At 43.1% G+C, this 26,285-nt stretch overlaps 1 protein-coding gene across 2 annotated transcripts; it reads right to left on the minus strand.

The window, feature by feature from the left end:
* Positions 1–357: 357 nt before the first annotated feature.
* On the minus strand, positions 358–24,354 carry LOC135550247 (platelet-derived growth factor receptor beta-like). Of its 2 annotated transcripts, XM_064980869.1 has the most exons (24): positions 23,828–24,354; positions 20,928–21,006; positions 18,254–18,327; positions 17,796–18,077; positions 17,160–17,417; positions 16,857–16,987; positions 15,061–15,220; positions 14,672–14,855; positions 14,430–14,545; positions 12,753–12,873; positions 12,259–12,470; positions 11,852–11,946; positions 7,478–7,610; positions 7,239–7,343; positions 6,991–7,101; positions 6,728–6,890; positions 6,382–6,533; positions 4,531–4,649; positions 4,246–4,368; positions 3,457–3,568; positions 1,706–1,805; positions 1,487–1,592; positions 1,131–1,402; positions 358–864 (listed from the first exon to the last, which is right to left on the minus strand). In XM_064980869.1, exons 3-24 carry the CDS (start codon positions 18,300–18,302, stop codon positions 702–704), a joined length of 3,267 nt encoding a protein of 1,088 aa, XP_064836941.1. In that variant the 5' UTR covers positions 18,303–18,327; positions 20,928–21,006; positions 23,828–24,354; the 3' UTR covers positions 358–701. The 2 variants fall into 2 exon arrangements, with proteins under 2 accessions (XP_064836941.1, XP_064836940.1); XM_064980868.1 differs by lacking the exon at positions 20,928–21,006.
* Positions 24,355–26,285: the final 1,931 nt, after the last annotated feature.

Raw genomic sequence — 26,285 nt, forward strand, 5'->3', positions numbered from 1 at the left:
GACTGATTTGATCGCTCCAGTGCAGTTCCAACACCGCCAAAGCATCCTATGCAGCTGTCTGCTATCGCAGGTTAAGGCTTGATCTGATTGAATTTGGGCCCATGTTTCGAGGCAGTGTTTGTTTACAATCCCATTGTTTACAAACAGTGGAGTTAAAGGAAGCTTATATGTTGGGTTCTGATGGGGTAGGACAGTTGAGCTAACCAGGCATTTATAAGTTATATTCTTCGAGAATCAATGGGTATATATCATTCATTTAATAGTCCCAAAATGTATGCCTCAATTTATTTAATCGCTTTTTCAAAACATTATTTTGTCTAAAATTGAAGTGCAAAAATGAGGTGCATTACTGCAAGCTTGCATTCTCGTTAAATTATAATTTTTTAATGATTGAAATTAAATGTATTCCCATGCCAAATATACTTTTCTTTACAGTTTGACAACTTCAATTTGATTACATTTGTATATAATATTACCATTGCCATGTGTCAAACTGCTGATGCTTTTTTTGTGAATCATAGCATTACAAGGGGAAAAGTACCTGAAAGATATACAGTATATTACCAATATACAAAAATAATAACGATATAATGTTTCCTAAAAGGGCCTACAACATTAGTGTTTAACTAACAACACACATTGTCATGTACAACATTGTCCTATACAGTAGACACCTCTAACTTCAGCTCTCTAATGAGGGACTACAGGAAACTCTCCTCCACTTCAGGGGTACATGGAGACTGGGGGAGCTTGTCTTCTTGCGTGGGAGCAAGCACCGCTTCCTCTGTGGGTACTGGTTCTTCTAGGGGTGTTTCTGGTCCATCCAGGGAGGCTGTATCAGCCTGGTCGGTTGTGCTTGGAGGACTAAGAAGGCAGAACAAAGATCGTTTTCTACGTTATTACTGCTTTATTAATGTCAGAGGAAAATCAATAAGACCGAGTGTCAACTGGCAATCATTAACAACAATAAGCAATAAACAAAAACCCAACATAAGAAAAGATTGTGCAGAATCGGGAAGTCCTCAAATGTTGCCTCTGACTCACGCAGCCACACTCTTCCTGTGGCAAACAGCCAGCCACAGAGTTGACAGACAAGAGACATATTCTGTGGAGAGAAGATCCTACGTTACCTTGATGTACTCTGTGTGGCGGTGTCCAGCACCTCACCACCTGCTTCTGCCTCTTCGACTACATGGATATCTGGGATGGCGATTATGTAGTCAGTCTGGGAGGGGCCAGCCTCCTTCCCAGTCTCCTCTATCTCCCCTGTCTCCTGACCCGTTCGATCCCCTGAGGAGTGGTCATCTGAAGACACAGCCGGGTTCCCTGCTGGTGTAGGTTTGGACCTGATTGCAGCATGGTGGTCGCTCTTCAGAAAGCTCTCATTCACCTGGGTGTATTTCTGGGATGGTTTGGAAGTTATTAATACATGAGCAATCAAAATAGTCATAGTCATAGTTTTGAGAATTATTCTAGTTTTCTATACCTTTTTGTAAGCATCAGTCAGCAGGTTTCCCGTCAAATTAACCAGAGAGGAGAAGAGTGGCCTCTTCTTGAATTTCTCATCCCAACACTTGCACATGATATCATAGCTGAAAGAACATTTTTATTCAGAGTGAATTTCACCTTGTCCTATGCATGCAGAAGTTATTTTACTTATAACCACAAAGCTCCTAGAGACAAAGAGAGACAGATGAGGCCTTACATCTCGTCTGTAGCATGAGCAGGTTTAGGCATCCTGTAGCCTCTCTTCAAGGCAGTGTAGAACTGTTCATTCATGGGAATGTCAGGATAGGGCGTTCCTCCTGAAGTTAGGCCGAAACAAGGTATATACAGTGCATTCGGAAAGTATTCAGCCCCCTTGACTTTTTCCAAATGTTCTTACGTTACAGCCTTATTCTAAAATTGATAACTACTTTTTTCCCCCTCATCAATCTACACACAATTCTCCATAATGACAAAGTGAAAACAGGGTTTTAGAAATAAAAAAAAACAGAAATACCTTATTTACATAAGTATCCAGAACCTTTGCTATGAGACTCGAAATTGAGCTCAGATGCATCCTGTTTCCATTGATCATCCTTGAGATGTTTCTCCAACTTGATTAAAACTCAATTGATTGGACATGATTCGGAAAGACACACACCTGTTTATATAATGTCCCACAGTTGACAGTGCATGTCAGAGCAAAAACCAAGCCATGAGGTCAAAGGTATGGTCCGTAGAGCTCTGAGACAGAATTGTATCTGGTGAAGGGTACCAAAACATTCCTGCAGCATTGAAGGTCCCCAAGAACACAGTGGCCACCATCATTCTTTGAAACCACCAAGACTCTTCCTAGAGCTGGCTGCCCGGCCAAACTGAGCAATCGGGGGAGAAGGGCTTTGGTCAGAGAGGTGACCAAGAACCCGATGGTCACTCTGACAGAGCTCCAGAATTCCTCTATGGAGATGGGAGAACCTTCCAGAAGGACAACCATCTCTGCAGCACTCCACCAATCAGGCCTTTATGGTAGAGTGGCCAGGCGGAAGCCACTCCACAGTAAAAGGAACATGACAGCCTGCTTGGAGTTCGCCAAAAGGCACCTAAAGGACTGTCAGACCATGAGAAACAAGATTCTCTGGTCTGATGAAACCAAGATTGAACTGTTTGGCCTGAATGCCAAGTGTCATGTCTGGAGGAAACCTGTCACCATCCCTAAGGCGACGCATGGTGGTGGCTGTGGGGATGTTTTTCAGCGGCAGGGACTGGGAGACTAGTCAGGATCAAGGGAAAGATGAATGGAGCAAAGTACAGAGAGATCCTTGTTGGAAATCTGCTCCGGAGTGCTCAGTACCTCAAGTTGTGGAGAAGTTTTACCTTCCAACGACCCTAAGCATACAGCCAAGACAACACAGGAGTGGCTTTGGGACAAATCTCTGAATATCCGTGTGTGGCCCAGCCAGAGCCCGGACTTGAACCCGATCGAACATCTCTGGAGAGACCTGAGAATAGCTATTGCAGCGATGCTCCCCATCCAGCCTGACAGAGTTTGAGAGGATCTGCAGAGAAGATTAGGAGAAACTCCCCAAATACAGATGTGCCAAGCTTATAGCATCATATCCAAGAAGACTTGAGGCTGTAATCGCTGCCAAAGGTGCTTCAACAAACTGAGTAAAGAGTCTGAATATTATGTAAATGTGATATTTCAGTTTTTATTTGTGATAAATTTGCAAAAAAATGTAAAAACCTGTTTTTGCTTCGTCATTATGGAGTATTTTGTGTAGATGAAAAAATATTTTATTTATTTTACAATAAGGCTGTGACATAACAAAATGTGGAAAAATTCAAGGGGTCTCATTAGTTTCCGAATGCACTGTAACTAATATCAAGACATACATTCATAGATATTATCTCTAGTTGCAATAAGTAAAGAATCAAAACACATCTGTTCTATGCAGAGATTTTTGTATTTACCTAGAGTAAAGATCTCTGAAAGCAGAATGCCAAAAGACCAAACATCGCTCAAGGTTGTGTAGAGGTTCTGGAAGATACTCTCTGGAGCCATCCACTTCAGTGGCAGGAATGTCTATGATATCAGAGACATACTGTGGGTAATCCATTTTAGGTAATGACAGTTGCGATACAGAGTTACAGATGTAATTATGGAAAATGGCCTTCTGCTTTTGGTACAGTGAAGAAAATTGACATTGTTCTGGTATTCTGACCGAAGTCCTGTACCATCTATGGCATAATGACTTTTGGAAAGCTGTTTCACATCCTCTTCTGATCTAAGACCAAAAAAAAACTAAAGCCAAGAAAACCCCAGTGGAAAGAGTCTGCAGCCCAGATATCCAATAACTCAACCGCATTTCTGGCAAAAACAACTTCACCCTACTAGGAAGTTTTAGCATTTAAAAACCCTGAAAATGGCGCCTGCGCCATCTTTTTAACCTAAAACATATTTTACTCTCAGAATGTGCAGAATTAACCAGCAATACAGCAGTCTGTTAGGGGAAAAAAATAACTAAAACCATTTTAAACATTACAGTGATGTCGGTCAGATAGTTTGCATAAGTAGGTCATATTAACCCACATCTCTGGAAGTTCCTTATAAAAAAATTGTCTTTCAGTTTCAATCACTTTCATCTCCAAACAGAATGGCTGTTTGGTTGTTTCTTCCCCTCCTTTGCTTACTGTACATCTTCCAATGGCCTGTAAACAAATACACAACGACAAAAAAAACAACAAAACAAATGAACTCACTTTGCCTTTGGCTATGTAGTTGGAGTCGTTCATGACATCACGGGCCAGGCCAAAATCACAGATCTTCACCAGCTTTCCCTCGCAGATGAGAACATTTCTGGCAGCCAGGTCACGATGAACACACTGTGAGGACAGGGCCAACAGTATGGACTATTATTGAAGTTCATGTGGGTTCAGTAAGGTAAGTTACACGTGTCCCAAGAATTAAGGAACGTTTGATGTGACATGGCAAGAAATGTCATGATATGAATAAGGATGTATTATGAAGCTACTCCATTGTCATACATTCTTGGATGCCAGGAAGTCCATGCCCTTAGCCACTTGGTAGCTAAAGCCCACCAGATCTGTGTAGCTCAGAATTGGGGAGTCACTGATAGACAACGCGACGTCTGCTCTCTCTTGGCCTGAGCAACATGAAAAGAGAACATCAAATTGTCATAAACTTTGAGCCAGACCGCGCAAACAAATTGATCAACTGATGGTGTTTATCAAAAGAACAGTGTTAAAAGGCATTGTCTGGTTACACAAGAGATTGAAACATATGTATATATTTTTCTGAAAGATGCTTGGTTGTCAAAACTCTAAGTGGAGAGAAAGGCTTCCCTATTTTGGTCTTTCCGGGAGTATTTCAACATCAGGGGTCTGTTTGTCTGCTCACCATCTGCCTGACAGGGATGTTGAAATGTCTTCAACAGACTAAAGTAGTATGAGGATGACCATTGTTTGCTGCTGCTTACCATAATACATGATGAACAACCAAGTTTTCATCAAATAAAATGCTGGTTTTATGAAGTGTTTTATGCCTTCAGTATTTACATTGATAATAAAACGTGTGTGCCTGTGTCTGAAATGGCACCCTATTCCCTATATAGTGCACAACTTTTGACCAGGGCACATAGAACTCTGGTCAAAATGTGTGCACTATATTGGGAATAAGGTGCCATAAAACATACATTTCTTTGTAGAAAGCAGGGGTTGGAACAAAAATAAATTTCCAATCGGTTCATTTTGAACAGAACCATGATTTATTTTATTCTGTTCCACTGCTCCAATCAGCAAAATAAAGTTCTGAACCAGTTCAAACCTCCCAAAAAGTACCGGTTTATATGGTTCTTTTCTGTTAATTTTTAAACCTCTGAAATCATACTTTTTAAACAATTAGCTCGACATTAAATTAATTCACCAATCATGCACTGCGGATAGAGCAGCTTGCTATGGAACAGGAAAACTATAGCTCGGTGAGTTGTTTACATGCTGTGATAGAAAGACAAGTGTAGGGCACGAGATGCAACTGAAACTTTACTGGTGTGGAGAGTGCAAGAGAGGGTGAAGGAGGAGGAGGCTTGGCTTGAAGTGCTGGGCATCTTGTGATGACATGCATTATCTGAATTAGGCCCACAGAATCATACCTGGAGGATCGGCTTTTATAGAGGAACTTTGAATGTCTTTGAACTTCAGAGTTGGTTTAATGTTGGCCCAGAGCTAGCTAGCTAACAAGCTTGTGTGTGAAGAGCGGCACCTGAATTAAAAGCACTTCTTAGCTTTTTGTAGTTAATACATCCAATGTGAAATGTGATAACTATAGAATCCCTAACTAGCATTGAAAAAGTGAATCCATTCTCCTCTAATAAAAAATCTCTCTCCCTAACTTCTGAATCATACTTAAGTCAGTAGGCTACTAGACAATGCTTGGAGGGGGATGGGTAGGTAGCCTAAATGAACACATACTGGCAAAGATTGTCAGCTGGTAGGCAGACACTGGAAGAAGTTTCTGATTGACAGAGGGAGGGCTTTGAATAGGCACTTCATTGCGTTTTTTATGGGACTGGAAGAAATGGCCAGAACATTAAACAACGTTATTAACCGGTTCCTGTTCCAGGAAAGTATAGATCACTTTCGTTCCCGGTTCTGATTCTGTTCCTTGTAGTTATTTTTTTTGTTGTAAAGTTATTTTTCAGGTTTTCGGTTCTGGTCCCTGAATTGGTTCCAACCCCTGAAAACGAAAGTACCCACTGGGCACAGGCGTCAATTCAACAACTATTCCACATTGCTTCAACGTCATTTAGTTGAAACGACGTGAAAACAATGTTGATTCAACCAGTGTGTGCCCAGTGGATAATGTGTACAAAAATGTACCTTGTCCTTGGTAGTTGTTGTCCTGATGGTAGGGTGTCTCATTGACTGAAGGCTCGATGTCTGCATACTTGATGTTGTCACTGAGCTCTTGCATTGGGACATAATTTAAAGAATCTTCCTTGGTCATGTCCATGTAACCCCCATCGCACTCACTGTCAAAAACCAAGGGCATAATATGTTACAATAAGTGATAGTACATCTTTTTAAGTCAAAGATGTACTATCATCTTTGACAGAAAACATTGGCCTCTGAATCCATTTTCCAATGCAACTTAACGTTGAATGTTGATGGGTGATTTTGCAATGTAAAATTAGTAGTGTGTACTTCGGGAAGGCGTCAGTCTTGCCTTTTTCCTTGGATTTGGACTGTACTCTCTGTGCTGTTCCTGCACATATCAGCATCCCTGCGGTTTTTGTCTGCGTAGTACTGTAGGAAGGTATGCTTGTTGCGGTGAAGGTAGTCAACCAGGTCACCATAGCAACAGTACTCAGTTATGAGGTAAATGGGACCTTCAGGACAGAGGAAAGCGGGTAGTTGTTAACACATACTTTGACTAACATATTAGAACATGTTAAGTCTATAAGCAGTGGCATGCTTTCCAGTTCCCACCTCGTTTCGTACAAGCCCCCAGTAGGTTGACAATGTTTAGATGGGGCCCAAGGTGACTCATTATCTTCAGCTCAGATATCAGAGCCTGAGTCTCACTTGTCCTTGCTGTGGCTGTCAGTCAAAACAATAGCAGAACATGCAGCATTGCAATATTTTCCCATGGTAGAGTGAGTAACGAGTAACGAGGTCAGTGTGTAAAATAGAGGAAATGTCAAGTTGTTGGTAATAGTAAAGCATAAAGCACTCACACTTGAGCATCTTCACAGCCACTTTGGTGGTGGACTGAGAGTGACCAAGGCCATAGGCTGTAGCCTCCACGACCCTCCCAAATGCTCCAGAACCCAGAGTGTGACCTGGTATGACAGAAAATGAGGTGTACTGTTAGCTTAGCTAATGTCAAATATATCAATACATTATGATTCATTAATAGGCTGCAGTATTCACACAATTATACTAAAACATTCCCTGTAATTTAGTAGTCGCTCACCCAGGACCAGGCTATCCCGGGGAACCTCCCATACACAGTCATATGGCAGGTGCATGGGGTCCATGTAGGTGTACTTATGGCCATCTGAGCTCACTGACTCGATCACCTTCCAACGGATCTCATACCGGGGCTTCTAAAGGCAGGTACAAAAGGCTGTCAGAGTTTTATATATCATATGTTAGTGTTTATTGGCTTATTTCACTGTAGAGCCTCTAGTCCTGCTCACCATACCTTATCCAACCTATTAGTTCCACCACCCACACATGCAATGACATCTCCTGGTTTCAATGATGTTTCTAGAGACAATATCTCTCTCTTCATCACTCAATATCTAGGTTTACCTCCACTGTATTCACATCCTACCATACCTTTGTCTGTACATTATACCTTGATGCTATTTTATCGCCCCCAGAAACCTTCTTTTACTCTCTGTTCCAGACGTTCTAGACGACCAATTCTTATTGCTTTCAGCCGCACCCTTATTCTACTCCTCCTCTGTTCCTCTGGCGATGTAGAGGTGAATCCAGGCCCTACAGTGCCTTGCTCCACTCCTATTCCACAGGCGCTCTCTTTTGACGACTTCTGTAACCGTAATAGCCTTGGTTTCATGCATGTTAACATTAGAAGCCTCCTCCCTAAGTTTGTTCTATTCACTGCTTTAGCACACTCTGCCAACCCGGATGTTCTAGCTGTGTCTGAATCCTGGCTTAGGAAGACTACCAAAAATTCTGCAATTTTAATTCCAAACTACAACCTTTTCAGACAAGATAGAACTGCTAAAGGGGGCGGTGTTGCAATCTACGGCAAAGATAGCCTGCAGAGTTCTGTCCTACTATCCAGGTCTGTACCCAAACAATTTGAACTTCTACTTTTAAAAATCCACCTCTCTAAAAACAAGTCTCTCACCGTTGCAGTCTGCTATAGACCACCCTCTGCCCCAGTTGTGCTCTGGACACCATATGTGAACTGATTGCCCCCCATTTATCTTCAGAGCTCGTGCTGCTAGGCGACCTAAACTGGAACATGCTTAACACCCCAGCCATCCTACAATCTAAACTTGATGCCCTCAATCTCACACAAATTATCAATGAACCTACCAGGTACCTCCCCAAAGCCTTAAACACGGGTACCTTCATAGATATCATCCTAACCAACTTGCCCTCTAAATACACCTCTGCTGTCTCGAACCAAGATCTCAGCGATCACTGCCTCATTGCCTGCATCCGTAATGGGTCAGCGGTCACACAACCCCCACTCATCACTGTAAAACGCTCCCTGAAACACTTCAGCGAGCAGGCCTTTCTAATCGACCTGGCCGGGGTATCCTGGAAGGATATTGATCTCATCCCGTCAGTAGAGGATGCCTGGATATTTTTTTTTTAAATGCCTTCCTAACCATCTTAAATAAACATGCCCCATTCAAGAAATTTAGACCCAGGAACAGATATAGCCCTTGGTTCTCCCCAGACCTGACTGCCCTTAACCAACACAAAAACATCCTATGGCGTTCTGCATTAGCATCGAACAGCCCCCGTGATATGCAGCTGTTCAGGGAAGCTAGAAACCATTATACACAGGCAGTTAGAAAAGCCAAGGCTTGCTTTTTCAAGCATAAATTTGCTTCCTGCAACACTAACTCAAAAACGTTCTGGGACACTGTAAAGTCCTTGGAGAATAAGAACACCTCCTCCCAGCTGCCCACTGCACTGAAGATAGGAAACACTGTCACCACTGATAAATCCACCATAATTGAGAATTTCAATAAGCATTTTTCTATGGCTGGCCATGCTTTCCACCTGGCTACTCCTACCCCGGTCAACAGCACTGCACCCCCCACAGCAACTCGCCCAAGCTTTCCCCATTTCTCCTTCTCCCAAATCCGTTCAGCTGATGTTCTGAAAGAGCTGCAAAATCTGGACCCCTACAAATCAGCCGGGCTAGACAATCTGGACCCTTTCTTTCTAAAATTATCTGCCGAAATTGTTGCCACCCCTATTACTAGCCTGTTCAACCTCTCTTTCGTGTTGTCTGAGATCCCCAAAGATTGGAAAGCAGCTGCGGTCATCGGCCTCTTCAAAGGGGGGAACACTCTAGACCCAAACTGCTACAGACCTATATCTATCCTACCATGCCTTTCTAAGGTCCTCGAAAACCAAGTCAATAAACAGATTACCGACCATTTCGAATCTCACCATACCTTCTCTGCTATGCAATCTGGTTTCAGAGCTGGTCATGGGTGCACCTCAGCCACACTCAAGGTCCTAAACGATATCTTAACCGCCATCGATAAGAAACATTACTGTGCAGCCGTGTTCATTGATCTGGCCAAGGCTTTCGACTCTGTCAATCACCACATCTTCATCGGCAGACTCGACAGCCTTGGTTTCTCAAATGATTTGCCTTGCCTGGTTCACCAACTACTTCTCTGATAGAGTTCAGTGTGTCAAATCGGAGGGTCTGCTGTCCGGACCTCTGGCAGTCTCTATGGGGGTGCCACAGGGTTCAATTCTTGGACCGACTCTCTTCTCTGTATACATCAATGAGGTCGCTCTTGCTGCTGGTGAGTCTCTGATCCACCTCTACGCAGACGACACCATTCTGTATACTTCTGGCCCTTCTTTGGACACTGTGTTAACAACCCTCCAGGCAAGCTTCAATGCCATACAACTCCAATTGCTCTTAAATACAAGTAAAACTAAATGCATGCTCTTCAACCGATCACTACCCGCTCCTACCCGCCTGTCCAACATCACTACTCTGGACGGCTCTGATTTAGAATACGTGGACAACTACAAATACTTAGGTGTCTGGTTAGACTGTAAACTCTCCTTCCAGACCCATATCAAATATCTCCAATCCAAAGTTAAATCTAGAATTGGCGTCCTATTTCGCAACAAAGCATCCTTCACTCATGCTGCCAAACATACCCTTGTAAAACTGACCATCCTACCAATCCTCGACTTTGGCGACGTCATTTACAAAATAGCCTCCAATACCCTACTCAACAAATTGGATGCAGTCTATCACAGTGCAATCCGTTTTGTCACCAAAGCCCCATATATTACCCACCATTGCGACCTGTACGCTCTCGTTGGCTGGCCCTCGCTTCATACTCGTCGCCTAACCCACTGGCTCCATGTCATCTACAAGACCCTGCTAGGTAAAGTCCCCCCTTATCTCAGCTCGCTGGTCACCATAGCATCTCCCACCTGTAGCACACGCTCCAGCAGGTATATCTCTCTAGTCACCCCCAAAACCAATTTTTTCTTTGGCCGCCTCTCCTTCCAGTTCTCTGCTGCCAATGACTGGAACGAACTACAAAAAGCACTGAAACTGGAAACACTTATCTCCCTCACTAGCTTTAAGCACCAACTGTCAGAGCAGCTCACAGATTACTGCACCTGTACATAGCCCACCTATATTTTAGCCCAAACAACTACCTCTTTCCCTACTGTATTTAATTTATTTATTTTGCTCCTTTGCACCCCATTATTTTTATTTCTACTTTGCACATTCTTCCATTGCAAATCTACCATTCCAGTGTTTTACTTGCTATATTGTATTTACTTTGCCACCATGGCCTTTTTTTGCCTTTACCTCCCTTATCTCACCTCATTTGCTCACATCGTATATAGACTTGTTTATACTGTATTATTGACTGTATGTTTGTTTTACTCCATGTGTAACTCTGTGTCGTTGTATGTGTCGAACTGCTTTGCTTTATCTTGGCCAGGTCGCAATTGTACATGAGAACTTGTTCTCAACTTGCCTACCTGGTTAAATAAAGGTGAAATAAATAAAAAATATATTTAAGTAGTAAGTCACGAGGGGGTGTGGTATATGGCCAATATACCACAGCTAAGGGCTGTTCTTATGTACGACGCACCGCGGAGTGCCTGGACACAGCCCTTAGTCGTGAAAAATTGGCCATATAGCACAAACCCTTGAGGTGCGTTATTGCTATTATAAACTGGTTACCAACGTAATTAGAGCAGTAAAAAATACATGTTTTATCATACCCGTGGGAAACGGTCAGATATACCATGGCTGTCAACCAATCAGCATTCAGGGCTCGAACCACCCAGTTTATAAACATAATTATACTTCATTGTCCCCGAGGGGAAATTTGTCTTGGACAATGAAAGAGTGCTGCTACTTCCACAAAAATACATAAATACATAGAATCAACAGAAAGTTTGTTATGCCATGCAAGGCTGTGACTTAAGGCAGTTAAACATGATTTCAAGACCTACTGGCCAGGCTCCAGTCAATTATTGTAGTCTTCGCTAATTTTACAGTCTCATCGTTCAACAGTAGCATCACTATCAAGACAAATGTGTTGGGAAGGAGATGGGTTTCTGTTTGGGGGCTCACCTTTCTCCAAAGGGCGATGAGGATGATGAGGAAGATGACGGCAATGACCACCAGGGCTAACACTGCAGCCAAGACAGCCACCTGGGAGAACAGAGCTGCAGATGCACACACAGAGAAGGAGCTCATACAAGAGGAGAACCTCAGCGTTCCGTATTCATACTCTGTTAGTAAAAGTCAAAGACTTAGCCAAAGACTAATACATTTCTATGACTTTATTTTTATAAATATGTCTGTAAAGTGTATTGAGGCTTTTGACCTTTTAAGGTATTGTCATTTGAAATAGTAAATCAAAAGTAATCAAATTGTTTCCATTTTAAATTAAATGTTTTAAATGAGAGTTACTGTAACTACTTATAGCTTATTTGCATATATGTAAATACGTATCGCTTATTTGCATGAATGCTTACAGTTCGAGACCAGTTTGATGTCCCAGGCCCTGCGCCCTCTCTCGCTGCGGGCTTCACAGCGTACTGATGTAATACCCCCCATGGTCTGGAAGGTCAAAAGGCTGCGGACTTGGTTGACCCCTGAGGCCTCGATGTAGCTGACGTTCATCTGGATGCTGACGTTCTCTTGGTCAGCCGACAGAGACTTCCATGCTGTGGTCTTATTACTGCATCTGGGTGAAGATGTCATAATTAGTTTTCGAATGGTGATAGAAAATATACTTGTTCAAGTCGTGAGACTTTCTGTCTGAGCGAGATATGGGGTGACTGGGAGAGAAAAAAAATCCAAAATAAGCAACAGGTCTAACAAATATCACTCAATTGTTTAATTACAACGTGTGACCCCTTTGTAACACTGCCCTCTATAGATTGAGAGTTAAAAGTCAAAACACAACTGAAAAACCTGAATATGCTTCATTGTGTTGTTCAGTATTTCCATGGGTCTGTTCCCTTACTTTCCAATGCTTTCACAGCTGTACCAGTGGACGGTGGGTGTGGGGACCCCCTCTGTGACACAGAGCACTCCGTGGCCCTGGTCTATGTGCTGGTCAGACAAATCTATTATCTTCGGGGAAGCTGCAGGGAGTGGAAATATCCAATGAGACAGTGAAAGGTAGTGAAAGATAGATAGACTGAGCAAAAATATAAACGCAACATGTAAAGTGTTGGCCTCATGTTTCATGAGCTGAAATAAAAGATCCCTGAAATGTTCCATACGCACCAAAAGCTTATTTCTCTCAATTTCTTTGCACAAATTTGTTTACATCCCTGTTAGAGAGCATTTTTCCTTTGCCAAGATTATTCATCCACCTGACAGGTGTGGCATATCAAGAACATTGTGCTGGGGACAATAAAAAGGGCCACTCTAAAATGTGCAGTTTTGTCACACAACACAACACAATACCACAGATGTGTCAACTTTTGAGATTGCGTGCAATTGGCATGCTGACTGCAGGAATGTCCACCAGAGCTGTTGCCAGAGAACTGAATGTTAATGTCTCTTCTGTAAGCCTCCTCCAACATCATTTTAGAGAATGTGGCCTCACAGTCCCAGACCACGTGTAACCACGCCAGCCCAGGACCTCAACATCTGGCTTCTTCACCTGCAGGATCATCTGAGACCAGCCACCCGGACAGCTGATGAAACTGTGGGTTTGCACATCCAAATAATTTTTGGACAAACTGTCAGAAACCGTCTCAAGGAAGCTCATCTGCGTGCTCGCCGTCCTCACCGGGATCTTGACCTGACTGCAGTTCGTAACTGACTTCAGTGGGCAAATGCTCACCTCCGATGGCCACTTGTACGCTGGAGAAGTGTGCTCTTTTACACGTTGTGTAGGCGAGCGGTTTAATGATGTCAACGCTGTGAGCAGAGTGTCCGATAGTGGCGATGGAGTTATGGTATGGGCAGGCATAAGCTACGGACAATTGCATTTGATCGATGGCAATTTGAATGCACAGAGATACCGTGACGAGATCCTGAGGCCCATTGCCGTGCCATTCACCTGCCGCCATCACCTCATGTTTCAGCATGATAATGCACAGTCCCATGTTGCAAGGATCTGTACATAATTCCTGGAAGCTGAAAATATCCCAGTTCTTCCATGGCCTGCATACTCACCAGACATGCCAGCCGTTGAGCATGTTTGGGATGCTTTGAATCAATGTGTACGACAGCGTGTTCCAGTTCTCAACCAATATCCAGCAACTTCGCACAGCCATTGAAGAGTAGTGGGACTCTATGTGAAGGAGATGTGTCTCGCTGCATGAGGCAAGTGGTTGTCACACCAGATACTGACTGGTTTTCTGATCCATGTCCATGCATTTTCTTTTAAGGTATCTGTGACCAACAGATGCACATCTGTATTCCCAATCATGTGAAACCATATATTAGGGCGTAGTTCATTTATTTGAATTATATGAACTTTAACTCAATGAAATCTTGGAAATTGTTGCATGTTGTGTTTACATTTTTGTTCAGTGTAGTTGATTGTTTAATCAATAGAAGAAACTGTTCAACATCCTTTAAATTCAAACATGATAACTCAATAAAGAAAAATGGCTGAATAGTGATCACATCTAATATAGATATGTCTGTCCAGAGTTGATAATGATTCAGGCGTGTATCTTACACTTGACTTGAAGATCAAAGGTTATCTCCTTGACGTCGTCTTCATTGGCCACATGGACAGTGTAGGGCCCCCTCTGTTCCATCCGGACCCTTACCAAGGTCAGAGTACTGAGGTAACTTAAGGTCAAAGGTCAAACAGAACACAATCAATATCATGGGGCTTATGTACTGATTCTCAATTTCATTGTCACCATAATAATAGATTTCTTTGTTGGGCTGTTCAAGATCATATATGATGGGTACCTGGTCTCATGCACCTCTCTGGTGTCAATGGATACAGTTTCCCCAGTAAGGGTGGTGTTGTCTCTGGTCCAGAGCACCTGAGGTTTGGGAAACGCTTCGATCTGCACTGTGAGTGCAACGCTCTGATACTGCAGCGCTGAAACATTGGTGTTGATGGAGGGTTCCAAATCCACAAAGCCCCGTTCTGTAAAATGACATTTGAATAGAAGATCACTACCTTATGGCAAGAACATCAATCAGTTAGATACTTTCCAAAGCAGACACACACAAAGCCCATTGAGGTCCCATTACATTGTGCATAGTATTTCCACCTTTTCATTCGATTTAATGAAAAGTTACTCCGCTTATGTTGTTGTGAGTTTGGAAAAGCTTTGAGGGTGTTTGCTCACCCAGAACAGTGACAGTGAGATTATCCACGGCTGACTTTCCGGAAAAAGGGTCCTGCACTCGGCAGATGTACTGGCCAGAGTCCTTCAGAGTAACACTGGAGATGTTCAAGAAGGAGCGGATTCTAATCTCCGATAGAAAGTCTGTCAGTGGCTCAATTGTCTTCAGATGGAAACAAATGATAACAGAGGTAAGAACAGCATAGCAACAACCTAATTATCAACAAAAGAGATGATTATGCTTGGTAATATATGTCATGACTGTCTTGATCAGGTCAGGTTACAGGAGACCACAACCCTACAGATTATCTCTCAACCCCAACAGGGAAGGAGAGATCTGTGGGTCTGAAGACGTGGGGAGTTTTATGGCCTCTCACGCCCCTGGTAAATCTCAGGCCACAGACAAATTCCTTTGTCCTGTTACTATGGCGAACCAGCCTCAGAACAGTAAACATGAAATAAAGGGACTTTGGAACAATGGTTTCCGTCAGCCACAATGGTGGTCATAACGATAGATGGACTATGAAAATGTATGTCATTTTTGTTCTGTTATTAAAGGTTAATAGATGACGTTATTACGAAAACATTGTAACATGAAGGGTTTTCCTAGTATATGTTTGATGTTTATACATTGTACGTTGTATGGAAAATATCCAAATAAAAGAAAATGTTTTGGGGAAGATGAAATGTTAAGTTAGTTGTCCAAAATGGTATTTGAGAAAAATCTAGCCCTTGCCTCATTAACTTGGTACGCCCAGAGAATTGCTCTAAAGGCGGCTACGCCCACTCCTGACCCAAGGGTATAAAACTTGTGAGTATAGAATTTTCAACAGGACTACATGACCCCAGCTGCAGCAGGGTCTGAAAAAGTCAACCAACCCAGAACGCAATGCAATCCTTTTCTACCCAAGCTACGGATGAGTAGCTGTGTCTAAGCGGGTGAATTCAAGTCGATCCACCTAGCCTCCATCTCCCATCGAATCGTGGTATCTAAAGGGTTTCATTCCTATGCTGTGAGCTCTGAGCTACAGAGCTGTCTGTCCTCCTTCCAGAGAAAGGGGTGGGGGAACAGACTCCTAAGCCAAAAAGGACAGTGACACCGGGAGGACGTGCAGGAGAAGTGGAATGGTCCTGGCAGAGAATCCCTGGAGAGCGGCAGTTTGAGGCAAGGCTAGGATTAGAATAGCATAGCTGACAAATTCACCAAATGTGTTCTTCTTGTGTACGTCTTTTTTCTTTTTCTCTCTCTTTTGAAATCCCCATTGTGGGTAACACGCACCATAGTGTGTTGGCCTGTTATACTAAGTTCAAATCAATAGCCTATAATGTGTTTTGTCTATGTGTATCTTTTATCATCATTTTAGCTTTTTAGTAAATAAATATTCAACTAAGATTGGTGTGGTGCGAATTCATTAGCGGGACCCGGGTCCGTGCAGATTCAAGGGCTGTACAACGTTCAGATTATGAGACTGATAGAGGCAACTGGTTAATTAGCGGCTGTTGTAAAATCGATATTTTGATATTCTTTGAGTTAATTTGGGAAATAGAAACGCAATAAAAACGAGTTTTCCTATGGTGCCCCAGATTTATGAGTTAATAATTGCTTGATTCAGTTAATCACATAATTAGAAACTTGTAATCATTCGACGAGTTTTCCTATGGTGCCCCAGATTTATGAGTTAATAATTGCTTGATTCAATTAATCACATAATTAGAAACTTGTAATCATTCGATGAGCAACAGTCGTCACATTAACTAATACAACGTCACGACATATAGGTCACATATTGTCCACTCACCTCTTTACGAGGAAAATCCCATTCGAAGTAAACCATCTCTGCTTCTTCTACAGTACAATTAACCATTAAGGCCTCGCCTTGTTTCAGCACCGTCTTTGAGAGTGTCATGAAGGCATTCATGGATTTGGGGACTGGAAAGAGTCAATTGGAAGAGGACATTATAACAGGTCCGACCTTCCTGCAGCCTGGTCTTCAATAAGCATTTTACAACTTTTGAAATAATATTTTAAGATTGTGCGTTGAGACACTTTTAATTTTTATTTTGGTTGAAGTTTCACTTTGAGGGTTGACACAGAGCCTTACCCACAATACTGTAGACATAATACACCTGGGACGCCTTCTCCTCTCCGTTCATGGCACCTCGGCAGATGTAGGAGCTGTCTTTCAGAATGGCGGTGAACCCTTTACTGGGGTGGTATGTTCCCTCCACACGGGCCTTGCTGGCCCTCTCGTACAGGGTCACGTTAATGCCAGGGTCAGTCACCACGCAGGGAATGGTACCTTCCTCTCCCTCCTTCATCACCACTGCTTGCTGCAGGGGAAGAAACCATTCCTCAGGGTCTGGGGAAGTAAAAAGGGAAGTAAAAACAATGACATTTCTAAAATAGCCTTTGGAGACACGGGGACATTGTGTCCAAACGGTAGGGGGTGGTGTCAATTGTGAAACCAGCACTATTTTGTATTAGCTTTGAATTGTAACAGTTTGTTCCTCCATAGTCCTCCTAAAATAGAAGGTTCAGTGGTCTAGGATGGTCTAGTGGTCTAAGCCACTGCCTCCAGATCACATATATCGCTGCAGCATGGGTCGAATCCGGCCCACTGCTATTTCAGCACACTCGCTCTTCTATATTTCCTCTCTACCTTTGTCCTGTCCAATAAAATAAAGGAAAAATGCATGACAAAGAAAATAGAAGGTTTATAGAGGGTGTTTGGTCTCACCTGGTACAAACACCGATATGTCCTTGGCCTCCTCTGTAGAGGGCTCTTCACAGATATAGTTCCCAGAGTGCCTCCAGGTGACGTTGTGGAGGACCAGCACACTGGTGGTTCCCCTGTCCTCCACAGCCACTCCCTCCAGGCTGGGGTCGTGCGGAGACTTCCAGGTCACCTTGCTCCAACCAGAACAGACCACCGTGAAGGAGGAGTTGGTGCTCAGTATGACCTCCTTCTCACTGGGGCTGAGCTCCAGACTGAAGCCCTCTGGACAAAACTGCAGCAGCACTGGGAAATGTATTTAGTATTTATTAGGATCCCCAATTAGCTGCTGCCGAGGCAGTGGCTACTCTTCCTGGGGTTCAAACATAATGAGATGAACAATGTGAACATGTTACAAATGTACAATCCTGACCAATTCACGATCCAACTACAGTGTAAAAACCCATTTAGCTTTTTCTTACCTGTAAAGATGGCCACCAAAGGCAGAGACTTTGCCAAGCCCAACTCCATAGTGCCAGTGTGAATTGATAACACTCTGGAAAATAAACATTGAATGGTGAAGGAGTACGTAAAGGAGTACTGTGTAGAGAGAGGCCTTTAAATACTATGTATGTGATGTTTTTACAGGGATTGTAAGCATGGAGGACTTGCCGTGTCTGGAAACAATTAGGCTCAAATCAAAGAGTGGAGAGCACAAAGATGGCGAGGACACTGGGACAGGAATGAGTGGGTGTACTGGGAGTGCACAGAGCATGTCAACTCAAGTAAGTAAGGTCTGTGAAATGGAAGCTCACCAACCAGGGGTAGATGTAACACAGTAAGTGTAAATCTGTCTCCCTCCATTTAGTATTATATGTTACGTTTCATATGGTATGTTTTAATTTGGGGATGTCCATCCTACATTTTGTATGATACACTCTTAGAAAAAAAAGTTGTATTGTATCTAGAACCAGAAAGGGTTCTCCGGCTGTCCCCATAGGAGAACCTTTTGAACAACACTTTTTGGTTCCAGGTAGAAACATTTTGATTCTAGGTAAAACCCTTTTGGGTTCCATGTAGAACCCTTTCCACAGAGGATTATACATGGAACCCAGAAGAGTTCTACCTGGAACCAAAAAAGTTTCTCCTGTGGGGACATCCGCAGAATCCCTTTGGAACCCTTTTTTCCCTAAGAGTGTATGTTACAAATTAGCTAGGCTAGGGGTTAAGGTTAAAGTTAGGGATTGTGGTTAGGGATAAGGTTTGGATCAGGAGTTAAGGTTAGCGTTAAGGAAATCATTAGCTAACCTGCTAAGTAGTTGCAAAGTAGCTAAAGCGTTTTAGGTAGTTGTTGCAAACTTACTAATTAGCTAAAATGCTAAAGTTGTCCGTGATGTGATCCGAACACGCAAACTTTGGGTATACGCCTACCCATCCTCCCTCCCCACCCACCCACCCCCCGCCCAAACTCCCTTCTTTCATTTTTGGCTTAAATAATCATACGAAATGTAACACATCTGTCACAGATTTACATTTACTCAGTAGCGGTGCGTGGCTAAAATCACTGGGGAAGCCAAGTCAGAAAAGTCAGAGAATTACGTTGTTTGCTCTGTGACCTGTTAGTTCATTTGCCTTGCGACCGTGATATATAGGCCTAAGACCGAGACAATAAGAAGATACAGTGGCAGAATAAATTCAACCACACCTTTGTTTCCTCACAAAACCAGAGAGCAACCTCTTTCCGGTGAAATCCACAAAGCATAAGCATATTGCAAATGGTTACATGGCCCACAGCATGGTCATGCAAGTTAATGTTTCCGGCATTTTCAGACTGCTAAATAACTATTTATTTAGAACCACGGAGAGTTACCACAAGTCGCAAAGAAAACACAATCTGCCTCCACTATTCCAGCACCATCAACATCACAAATTCACCAATAGTTAGTCTAATACAGTGACAACTAAAGGATACCAAAAACGATTTAGTTCAGTCAACATAAGCTAAATATGATGTGGCTTTCCATGGTTCTGATTGGTGGGTGTAAGCTAGTTAACATTAGCCTTCTACATCTAGATACATTTTGAACTTCCAGTCCAGGGACACAATGTATGAATTAATGGTTGGATCAGAGTTGCCATTATAATCATTGGCCAGTACGGAGAATTAAGAAAAAACACAAGTCCAAAATCCTTATCTTCATCCATGGCTAATTTAGGAAAGGGACTATTTTAGCTAGCTAGCTAGCCACCGGAGGACAACAAACAACGAGTTTAGCTCAACACTGATTAGCTATTATTTTATACTTTTTTTCAAGGCAGGCCAAATGCATGCTGGCTTTCCTTGCATTGGGCTCCCGAGTGGCGCAGCAGTCTAAGGCACTGCATCAGGTGCTACTATAGTACCTGGCTCGAATCCAGGCTGCATCCAGCTGTGATTGGGAGTTCCATATTGTGGCGCACAATTATCCCAGCATTGTCAGGGTTTGGCCAAAGTAGGCCGTCATTGTAAATAAGAATTTGTTCTAAACTGACTTGCCGAGTTAAATTTTAAAAATGCTACTGGCGGCAACAATGCCATACTCTTTATGACCAGATACATGGCCTACAGAGACAGAGGGGCGCTGTTTTGCTCGGATGCTTTCTCCGGTGAGGTAGATTCAGGCTCTTGCGAATTTAAGGACGATTATGGAAACACAGAGAGACTATATATTTTGTTTTGTTTCTTTGTCAATATTTGGGGGAAGTCCGTCTTCCCTTGGCATGTATGGATACACGGCACTGCATTTACTATGTTTCTCCTACTCTTTGAGGCCAGGCTGAGCTCACAGTCAAAATAGAGATGTCGCGGCTGGGGTTTCCCAAAATGTATGACATACAGCTTCTGGAATTCACTACACCAACCAGCAGGTCTTTCTTCCTCTGCACTTTTAGAAAAGGTTTGTATTAACCTATTGAGAGCAATTTTGTTTGTACAATCTGAGTCATGGTATCTTGTATGATTCATCTTTTCCATTCAGTCATAGTAACCTTATGTTGTCAAGGCCATTGCTATTCGGAGTCGAACATTGTTGGTTGTCTCAGACCACTGGCTGCAGAACATAAAAGCAGCAGGACACTGTTCTGCTGTCTGTCTGGTACCATGAATCAAAAGCATACCTCTCTGCTACAAGACCCTTCAGGCAGCTATCGTGATCCTCAGCAAGTGAAGTTAATGTCCTTCCCAGCTACAGTATGTCTGAAAGTGAGAGTACAGACGGGGCATTGGTGGCAACTCGCAGGCAAGAGGTGCAGACAGACAGAACCTCACTGAGATGTGGCTGCCCTGTTAGCCTCTCTTTCTCTCTCTCCCTGTTTCCCTCCTTCTGGTTTTTACTAGAGCTAAAAACAGACTCCCCCCCTATATCCTTTCATCAATCACACTGCCTTTTTCTCTGGGGAATGAACAACTCAATAAACAGACCCCAGGCATTTTAGATGGAATTAAAAAGAATTGCTCAAGCTACCTGATCATTTCAATTTTGTGTTCCCTCTGGAAACAAATGGAATATGGCATGGATTTAATGACTAGACCACGCAGGCCAAGTATAAGGAAATTCCATCTGAAAGAAGCAATGTGTTTTCAGGGAAAAATATAAAGAGGTAGAGGAAGAGTGGTTAAGGGAGGAGGCCACATAGAGGGAGATGTTGCGAAAGAGCCCCAAAGATAGGGGGAATTTTCCACACAAAGCCAGAAAGCCAATGCGATCAAAATACCTTGTTGAGATAAACAGCTCTTTTCTAATCAAGCATCCTCTCAGGACTCGTGCTCTTTGAGGAATTAAAACAAACATTATTTGCCAGAAACCAAAACCTCTCTCTGGCAAAGGTTTGCAAATGAACATTGGCCGAGGTCCTATAATGCTAGTTGGCCGCTGCCCAACAGGGGCTGGTCGTGAGTCAAAATGTCTAATAAAACAAAATAATCTGTCTCTATGTGACCTGTCCTCAGATCAAATAAAGGCTGTTTACATGAACACACACAAACTCATTTCACACTTATACTACCTCCTCACCAGGGAGGTACCACTGAGTAAGTGAGAGATACTTTATCTAGAGGTCTAGGCAAATTCGGGATAAGACTGAATGAACTGAACTGGGCATCACCTCATCAGTTCAATCAGTTATAGTCTGGAGCATGGTGTTTACGAAGCCCTCTGAGCTGAGCTAAAGAAGCCAGCTGCTTTCTTATCATTGTGAGGGAGGCAGAACCTGGCCATCACAGTGTCTCTGTGATGAGGAACACTGGTCTCCCTTGTGTGGGGGGCGAGTGACTGACACACCAGACGCAACCAGCCTGCGAACACAGATGCTGATCTGTGGCACCCTACCATAGCCGCACTGCATGCCATGTGTTTCCCACCAATCGGAAAGGCTGCAAAACAAACTGAACCTCTGTTTCATATTGCCTACGCTCCTGTATCCGATTTAGCACCGTCAACGACTCCATGACTGGTACATTTTCAGCCCACGTACAGTCTGCAGCAGACCCTCTCATTGGGTATGGCATATTTTTATTTAAAAAATATGTACTAAATTAAACACAAGCTCCTCCTAGATCGTCGCAGGCCTATTAAATGGTAATAGGCGCTCGAGTAGCCGCTATAGCAAAATGCAATGGAATTGAAATCACACAGAGGCCATAATTTCACTGTTTCAAATACGCGTAAATAAGCTGTACTCCTTGAGAGTTTGGCCTGTCTAGATGTTACATAAACGACCCTGCAGCAGTATATCGATAGACATTTTTGTCGCTTTCAGTACTAAGCAAATGTTCATCTGTGACCAAAACAAGGCTTTAATCAATTTAACACATGTTCCATGCATTGTCTGGATTGAAGGGAGGGGTAGGTGGTGGTTATAGAGTAATCAGGTTACAGGGTATTGAGCGGTACCCAGTTCTGGGTTAAAAAGAGTATTTTATGCCATTGTTTTTAGTTGAGGGAAGTCTTGCGGTATTACTTTTACCCCATTGAGGTCAGTACATTCTGTGATGGAAAGTAAAGTGTCTAGTAAAGATGGAAGGGCGTATGGGCATGAAACTCTACACTGCACAATCTGCTATTGCAATTTGGTTTCTTTTTGCACCGTGTGATCTCAACAAGCTGTTCTTATCACAGCTACAGTAGTGGGTTCCTTTCTTATTTGTTGTTGTTGCTTTCGGGTGAATTGTGTATCCACGGTAACATTCCACGCATGCCTTTTCTCGTGTCTTCGTTCTTTGGTAAGTGTGCAAGAAGCACGGCAGCACACAGCAGTGTTGACTCCAATGTGCAGAATAATAAAATGTTGGTAAATGATGCTACTGAAACCGCAGTGGAATAGTCAATATATAAGGAGCTGTGTGGCTTATGGCACATTATGCAACAGCATGGTAACACGCGATGTCTATGTGCTCTTTGACCATTGTGCCATTGAACTGAAATCCAAACAAGTGTACATGACGAACAGCCCCCATTGAAGGAGATGAGTGATATCCATAGAGGGTCAGTAAATCTTTCAACAGATAGATGTGTGTGGGCCGTCGTGGCTCTCAGCCCATGTTATATGCTCTTTTCTTTTCATCTATCTTGGGAACAAGTTTGACCACCATGTCCGTCGAACTGAAGTACTTTGAGTAGCCTTCCGTGTCTGGAAGTACTATTTGGTTTGAATACTCTTGTTATCATTTAGCTGCCTTGCCTGATGGGAAGGGATGCACAGCAGGGGATACGCATACCAGCTGCACTGAGAGACAAGCTATTCGGAACACCCGTTTATGTTGTTCACTCTGGCAATACCACAAGAGAGACCCATCAGGATGTGGATAGCTTTGTCACCCATCACCAAGTTGGGGGCTTTATAATTCCTGAGAGCAGAGAAACCAGTACTGTCTCACATGCAAAAGTGTGGGTTGGCAGTTGTACAATGGTCTGGGCTGGTTGCAGACAGAGAGACGCAGCCTTGAAACCCTCCTTTTTGTGTGTTAGAATAAGGGTGGGAAGAAGAAAGGTGATAAGGACGGTGTTGTTGTCACTTACCTTGGGAGAGTTCCTCTCCACATTTTCCACCACCCTGTCGTGTCTGTTGACTAGTACGATTTCTCGTATCCTTTCTGAGTTGGAGAGAAGTCCTTGATTTTGATGTTGAGTGAGCTCCTTCAATTTGCAGGGATATATGGGTGGAAACCTTCCGTCTGGCGCATGCTTTAGGAGAGTGGGTGTATGGGAAGTAAACAATACACAACAATTCTCTTGAAGCCATTAGGGTAAACAGTTCCTCCTCCTTGAACAGGACAGCATTCTGGCTAGAATTGCTATGTCCGTTCTTACTACAAAAGGACAAACAAATCAATACAAAATAAATATCTTATCCACTGGCGGAAGTCTATTATTGCCTTGAAAGTCAATATCATTCCATTCCGATAAAGAGCGAGAAAAAATAATGGCTGCTGCCTTTCTTTGAGGGTCCAAGCTCTATATCTGTTTTCAATCTTGGCTTTTCAGCCCTTATTTTTCCCTTTCCTTCTCAGGATGTGAGTGGCTGGCTAGAAAATGCAGGGCGCTCGCCAGAACCTTGGCTAGAGCTTTTTTATTTGTGTTTTTTTTTGTGGGGGAAGGGGAAGCAAGGTCAGTGGAGGGATTTAACTGGTTTCTGTGAAGTCACTCTTGGACAGATACCGTCTAAATGTTCAGTGTGTGTTTGTGTATGCATGAGTTTAATCGTCTTCCATTAGCTAAAATAATATAATAGTGAAACTAAATTCAATACTTCAAAACTTTTATGACTTTTTGGAGATCGCATTTTGGATCTTATTTATCCCGACTGTGTGCGGGATCATATTCATATGAGATTTCCCACATAGCACTGCTGTAGAGAGAAGGAGATGTTAGTGCTGGCATGTTTCTGCTCTCTCTGACACAGCAGTGTTTGTCATGGCTCTGCTCTGTGGGAGGACTGGCACACACACACACACCCACATTAAATGAGGCAGACCCTGATTACTGACCTCACCAGTTTTCGACCAGTGTGTGGGGGTAACCGCGCAATTCAAATCGAAGTTTATTGGTCACGTACACAGATTTGCAGATGTTATCGTGGGTGTAGCGAAATGCTTGTATTTCTAGCTCCAACAGTGTAGTAATAATACCTAGAAAACAATACAAAACACTATGCACATCATTCAAAAGTAAAAAGAAAGAAATTAAGAAATATGAGATTGAGCAATGTCAGAGTCCGGAACAAATAAATAAAGTATTCAGACCCCTTGACTTTTTCAACATTTTGCTACGTTACAGACTTATTCTAAATTTGATTTAATTTATTTTTTTCTCTCATCAATCTACACACAATACCCTATAATGACGAAGCAAAACAGGTTTTTAGACATTTTTGCAAGTTTATTACAAATAAAAACTGAAATATCACATTTACATAAGCATTCAGACCCTTTACTCACAGTACTTTGTTGAAGCACCTTTGGCAGCGATTACAGCATTGAGTCTTCTAGGTATGAGCTTGGCACACCTGTATTTGGGAAGTTTCTCCCATTCTTCTCTGCATATCCTCTCAATCTCTGTCAGGTTGGATGGGGTGCGTCGCTGCACAACTGTTTTCGGAGATGTTTGATCAGGTTCAAGTCCGGGCTCTGGCTTGGCCACTCAAGGACATTCAAGACGTCCCAAAGCCACCCCTGCTTGGCTGTTTGCTTACGGTCGTTGTCCTGTTGGAAGGTGAACCTTCGCCCCAGTCTGAGGTCCTGAGCACTCTTTGAGCAGGTTTTCATCAAGGATCTCTCTGTATTTTATTATTTTCATCTTTTCCTCGATCCTGACTAGTCTCCCAATCGCTGCCATTGAAAACATTCCCACAGCGTGATGCTGCCACCACCGTGCTTCACCGTAGGGATGGTGCCAGGTTTCTTCCAGGCGTGATGCTTGGCATTCAGGACAAAGTGTTCAATCTCGGTTTCATCAGACCAAAGAATTTTGTTTCTCATGGTCTAAGAGTCTTTAGGTGCCACTTGGCAAACTTCTGCCTTTTTACTGAGGAGAGTCTTCCGTCTGGGCACTCTACCATAAAGGCCTAATTGTTGGAGTGCTGCAGAGATGGTTGTCCTTCTGGAAGGTTTTCACATCTCCACAGAGGAGCTCTGTCAGAGTTCCAATCGGGTTCTTAGTCGCCTCCCTGACCAAGGCCTTTCTCCCCCGATTGCTCAATTTGGCCATGCGGCCAGCTCTACGAAGAGCCTTGGTGGTTCCAAACATCTTCCATTTAAGAATGATCAAGGCCACTGTGTTCTTGGGAACTTAAATGCTGCAAAAAATGTTTTGGTACCCTTCCCCAGATCTGTGCCTCGACACAATCCTGTCTCGGAGCTCTGCGGACAATTCCTTCGACCTCATGGCTTGCTTTTTTGCCCTGACATTGTCAACTGTGGAACCTTATTGTAACGGTCGTCATTGCATGAAGAAGGTGTGGACCAAAGCACAGCGTGGT

This window comes from Oncorhynchus masou, chromosome 12 (assembly GCF_036934945.1).
Source record: "Oncorhynchus masou masou isolate Uvic2021 chromosome 12, UVic_Omas_1.1, whole genome shotgun sequence".
Taxonomy (NCBI): domain Eukaryota; kingdom Metazoa; phylum Chordata; class Actinopteri; order Salmoniformes; family Salmonidae; genus Oncorhynchus; species Oncorhynchus masou.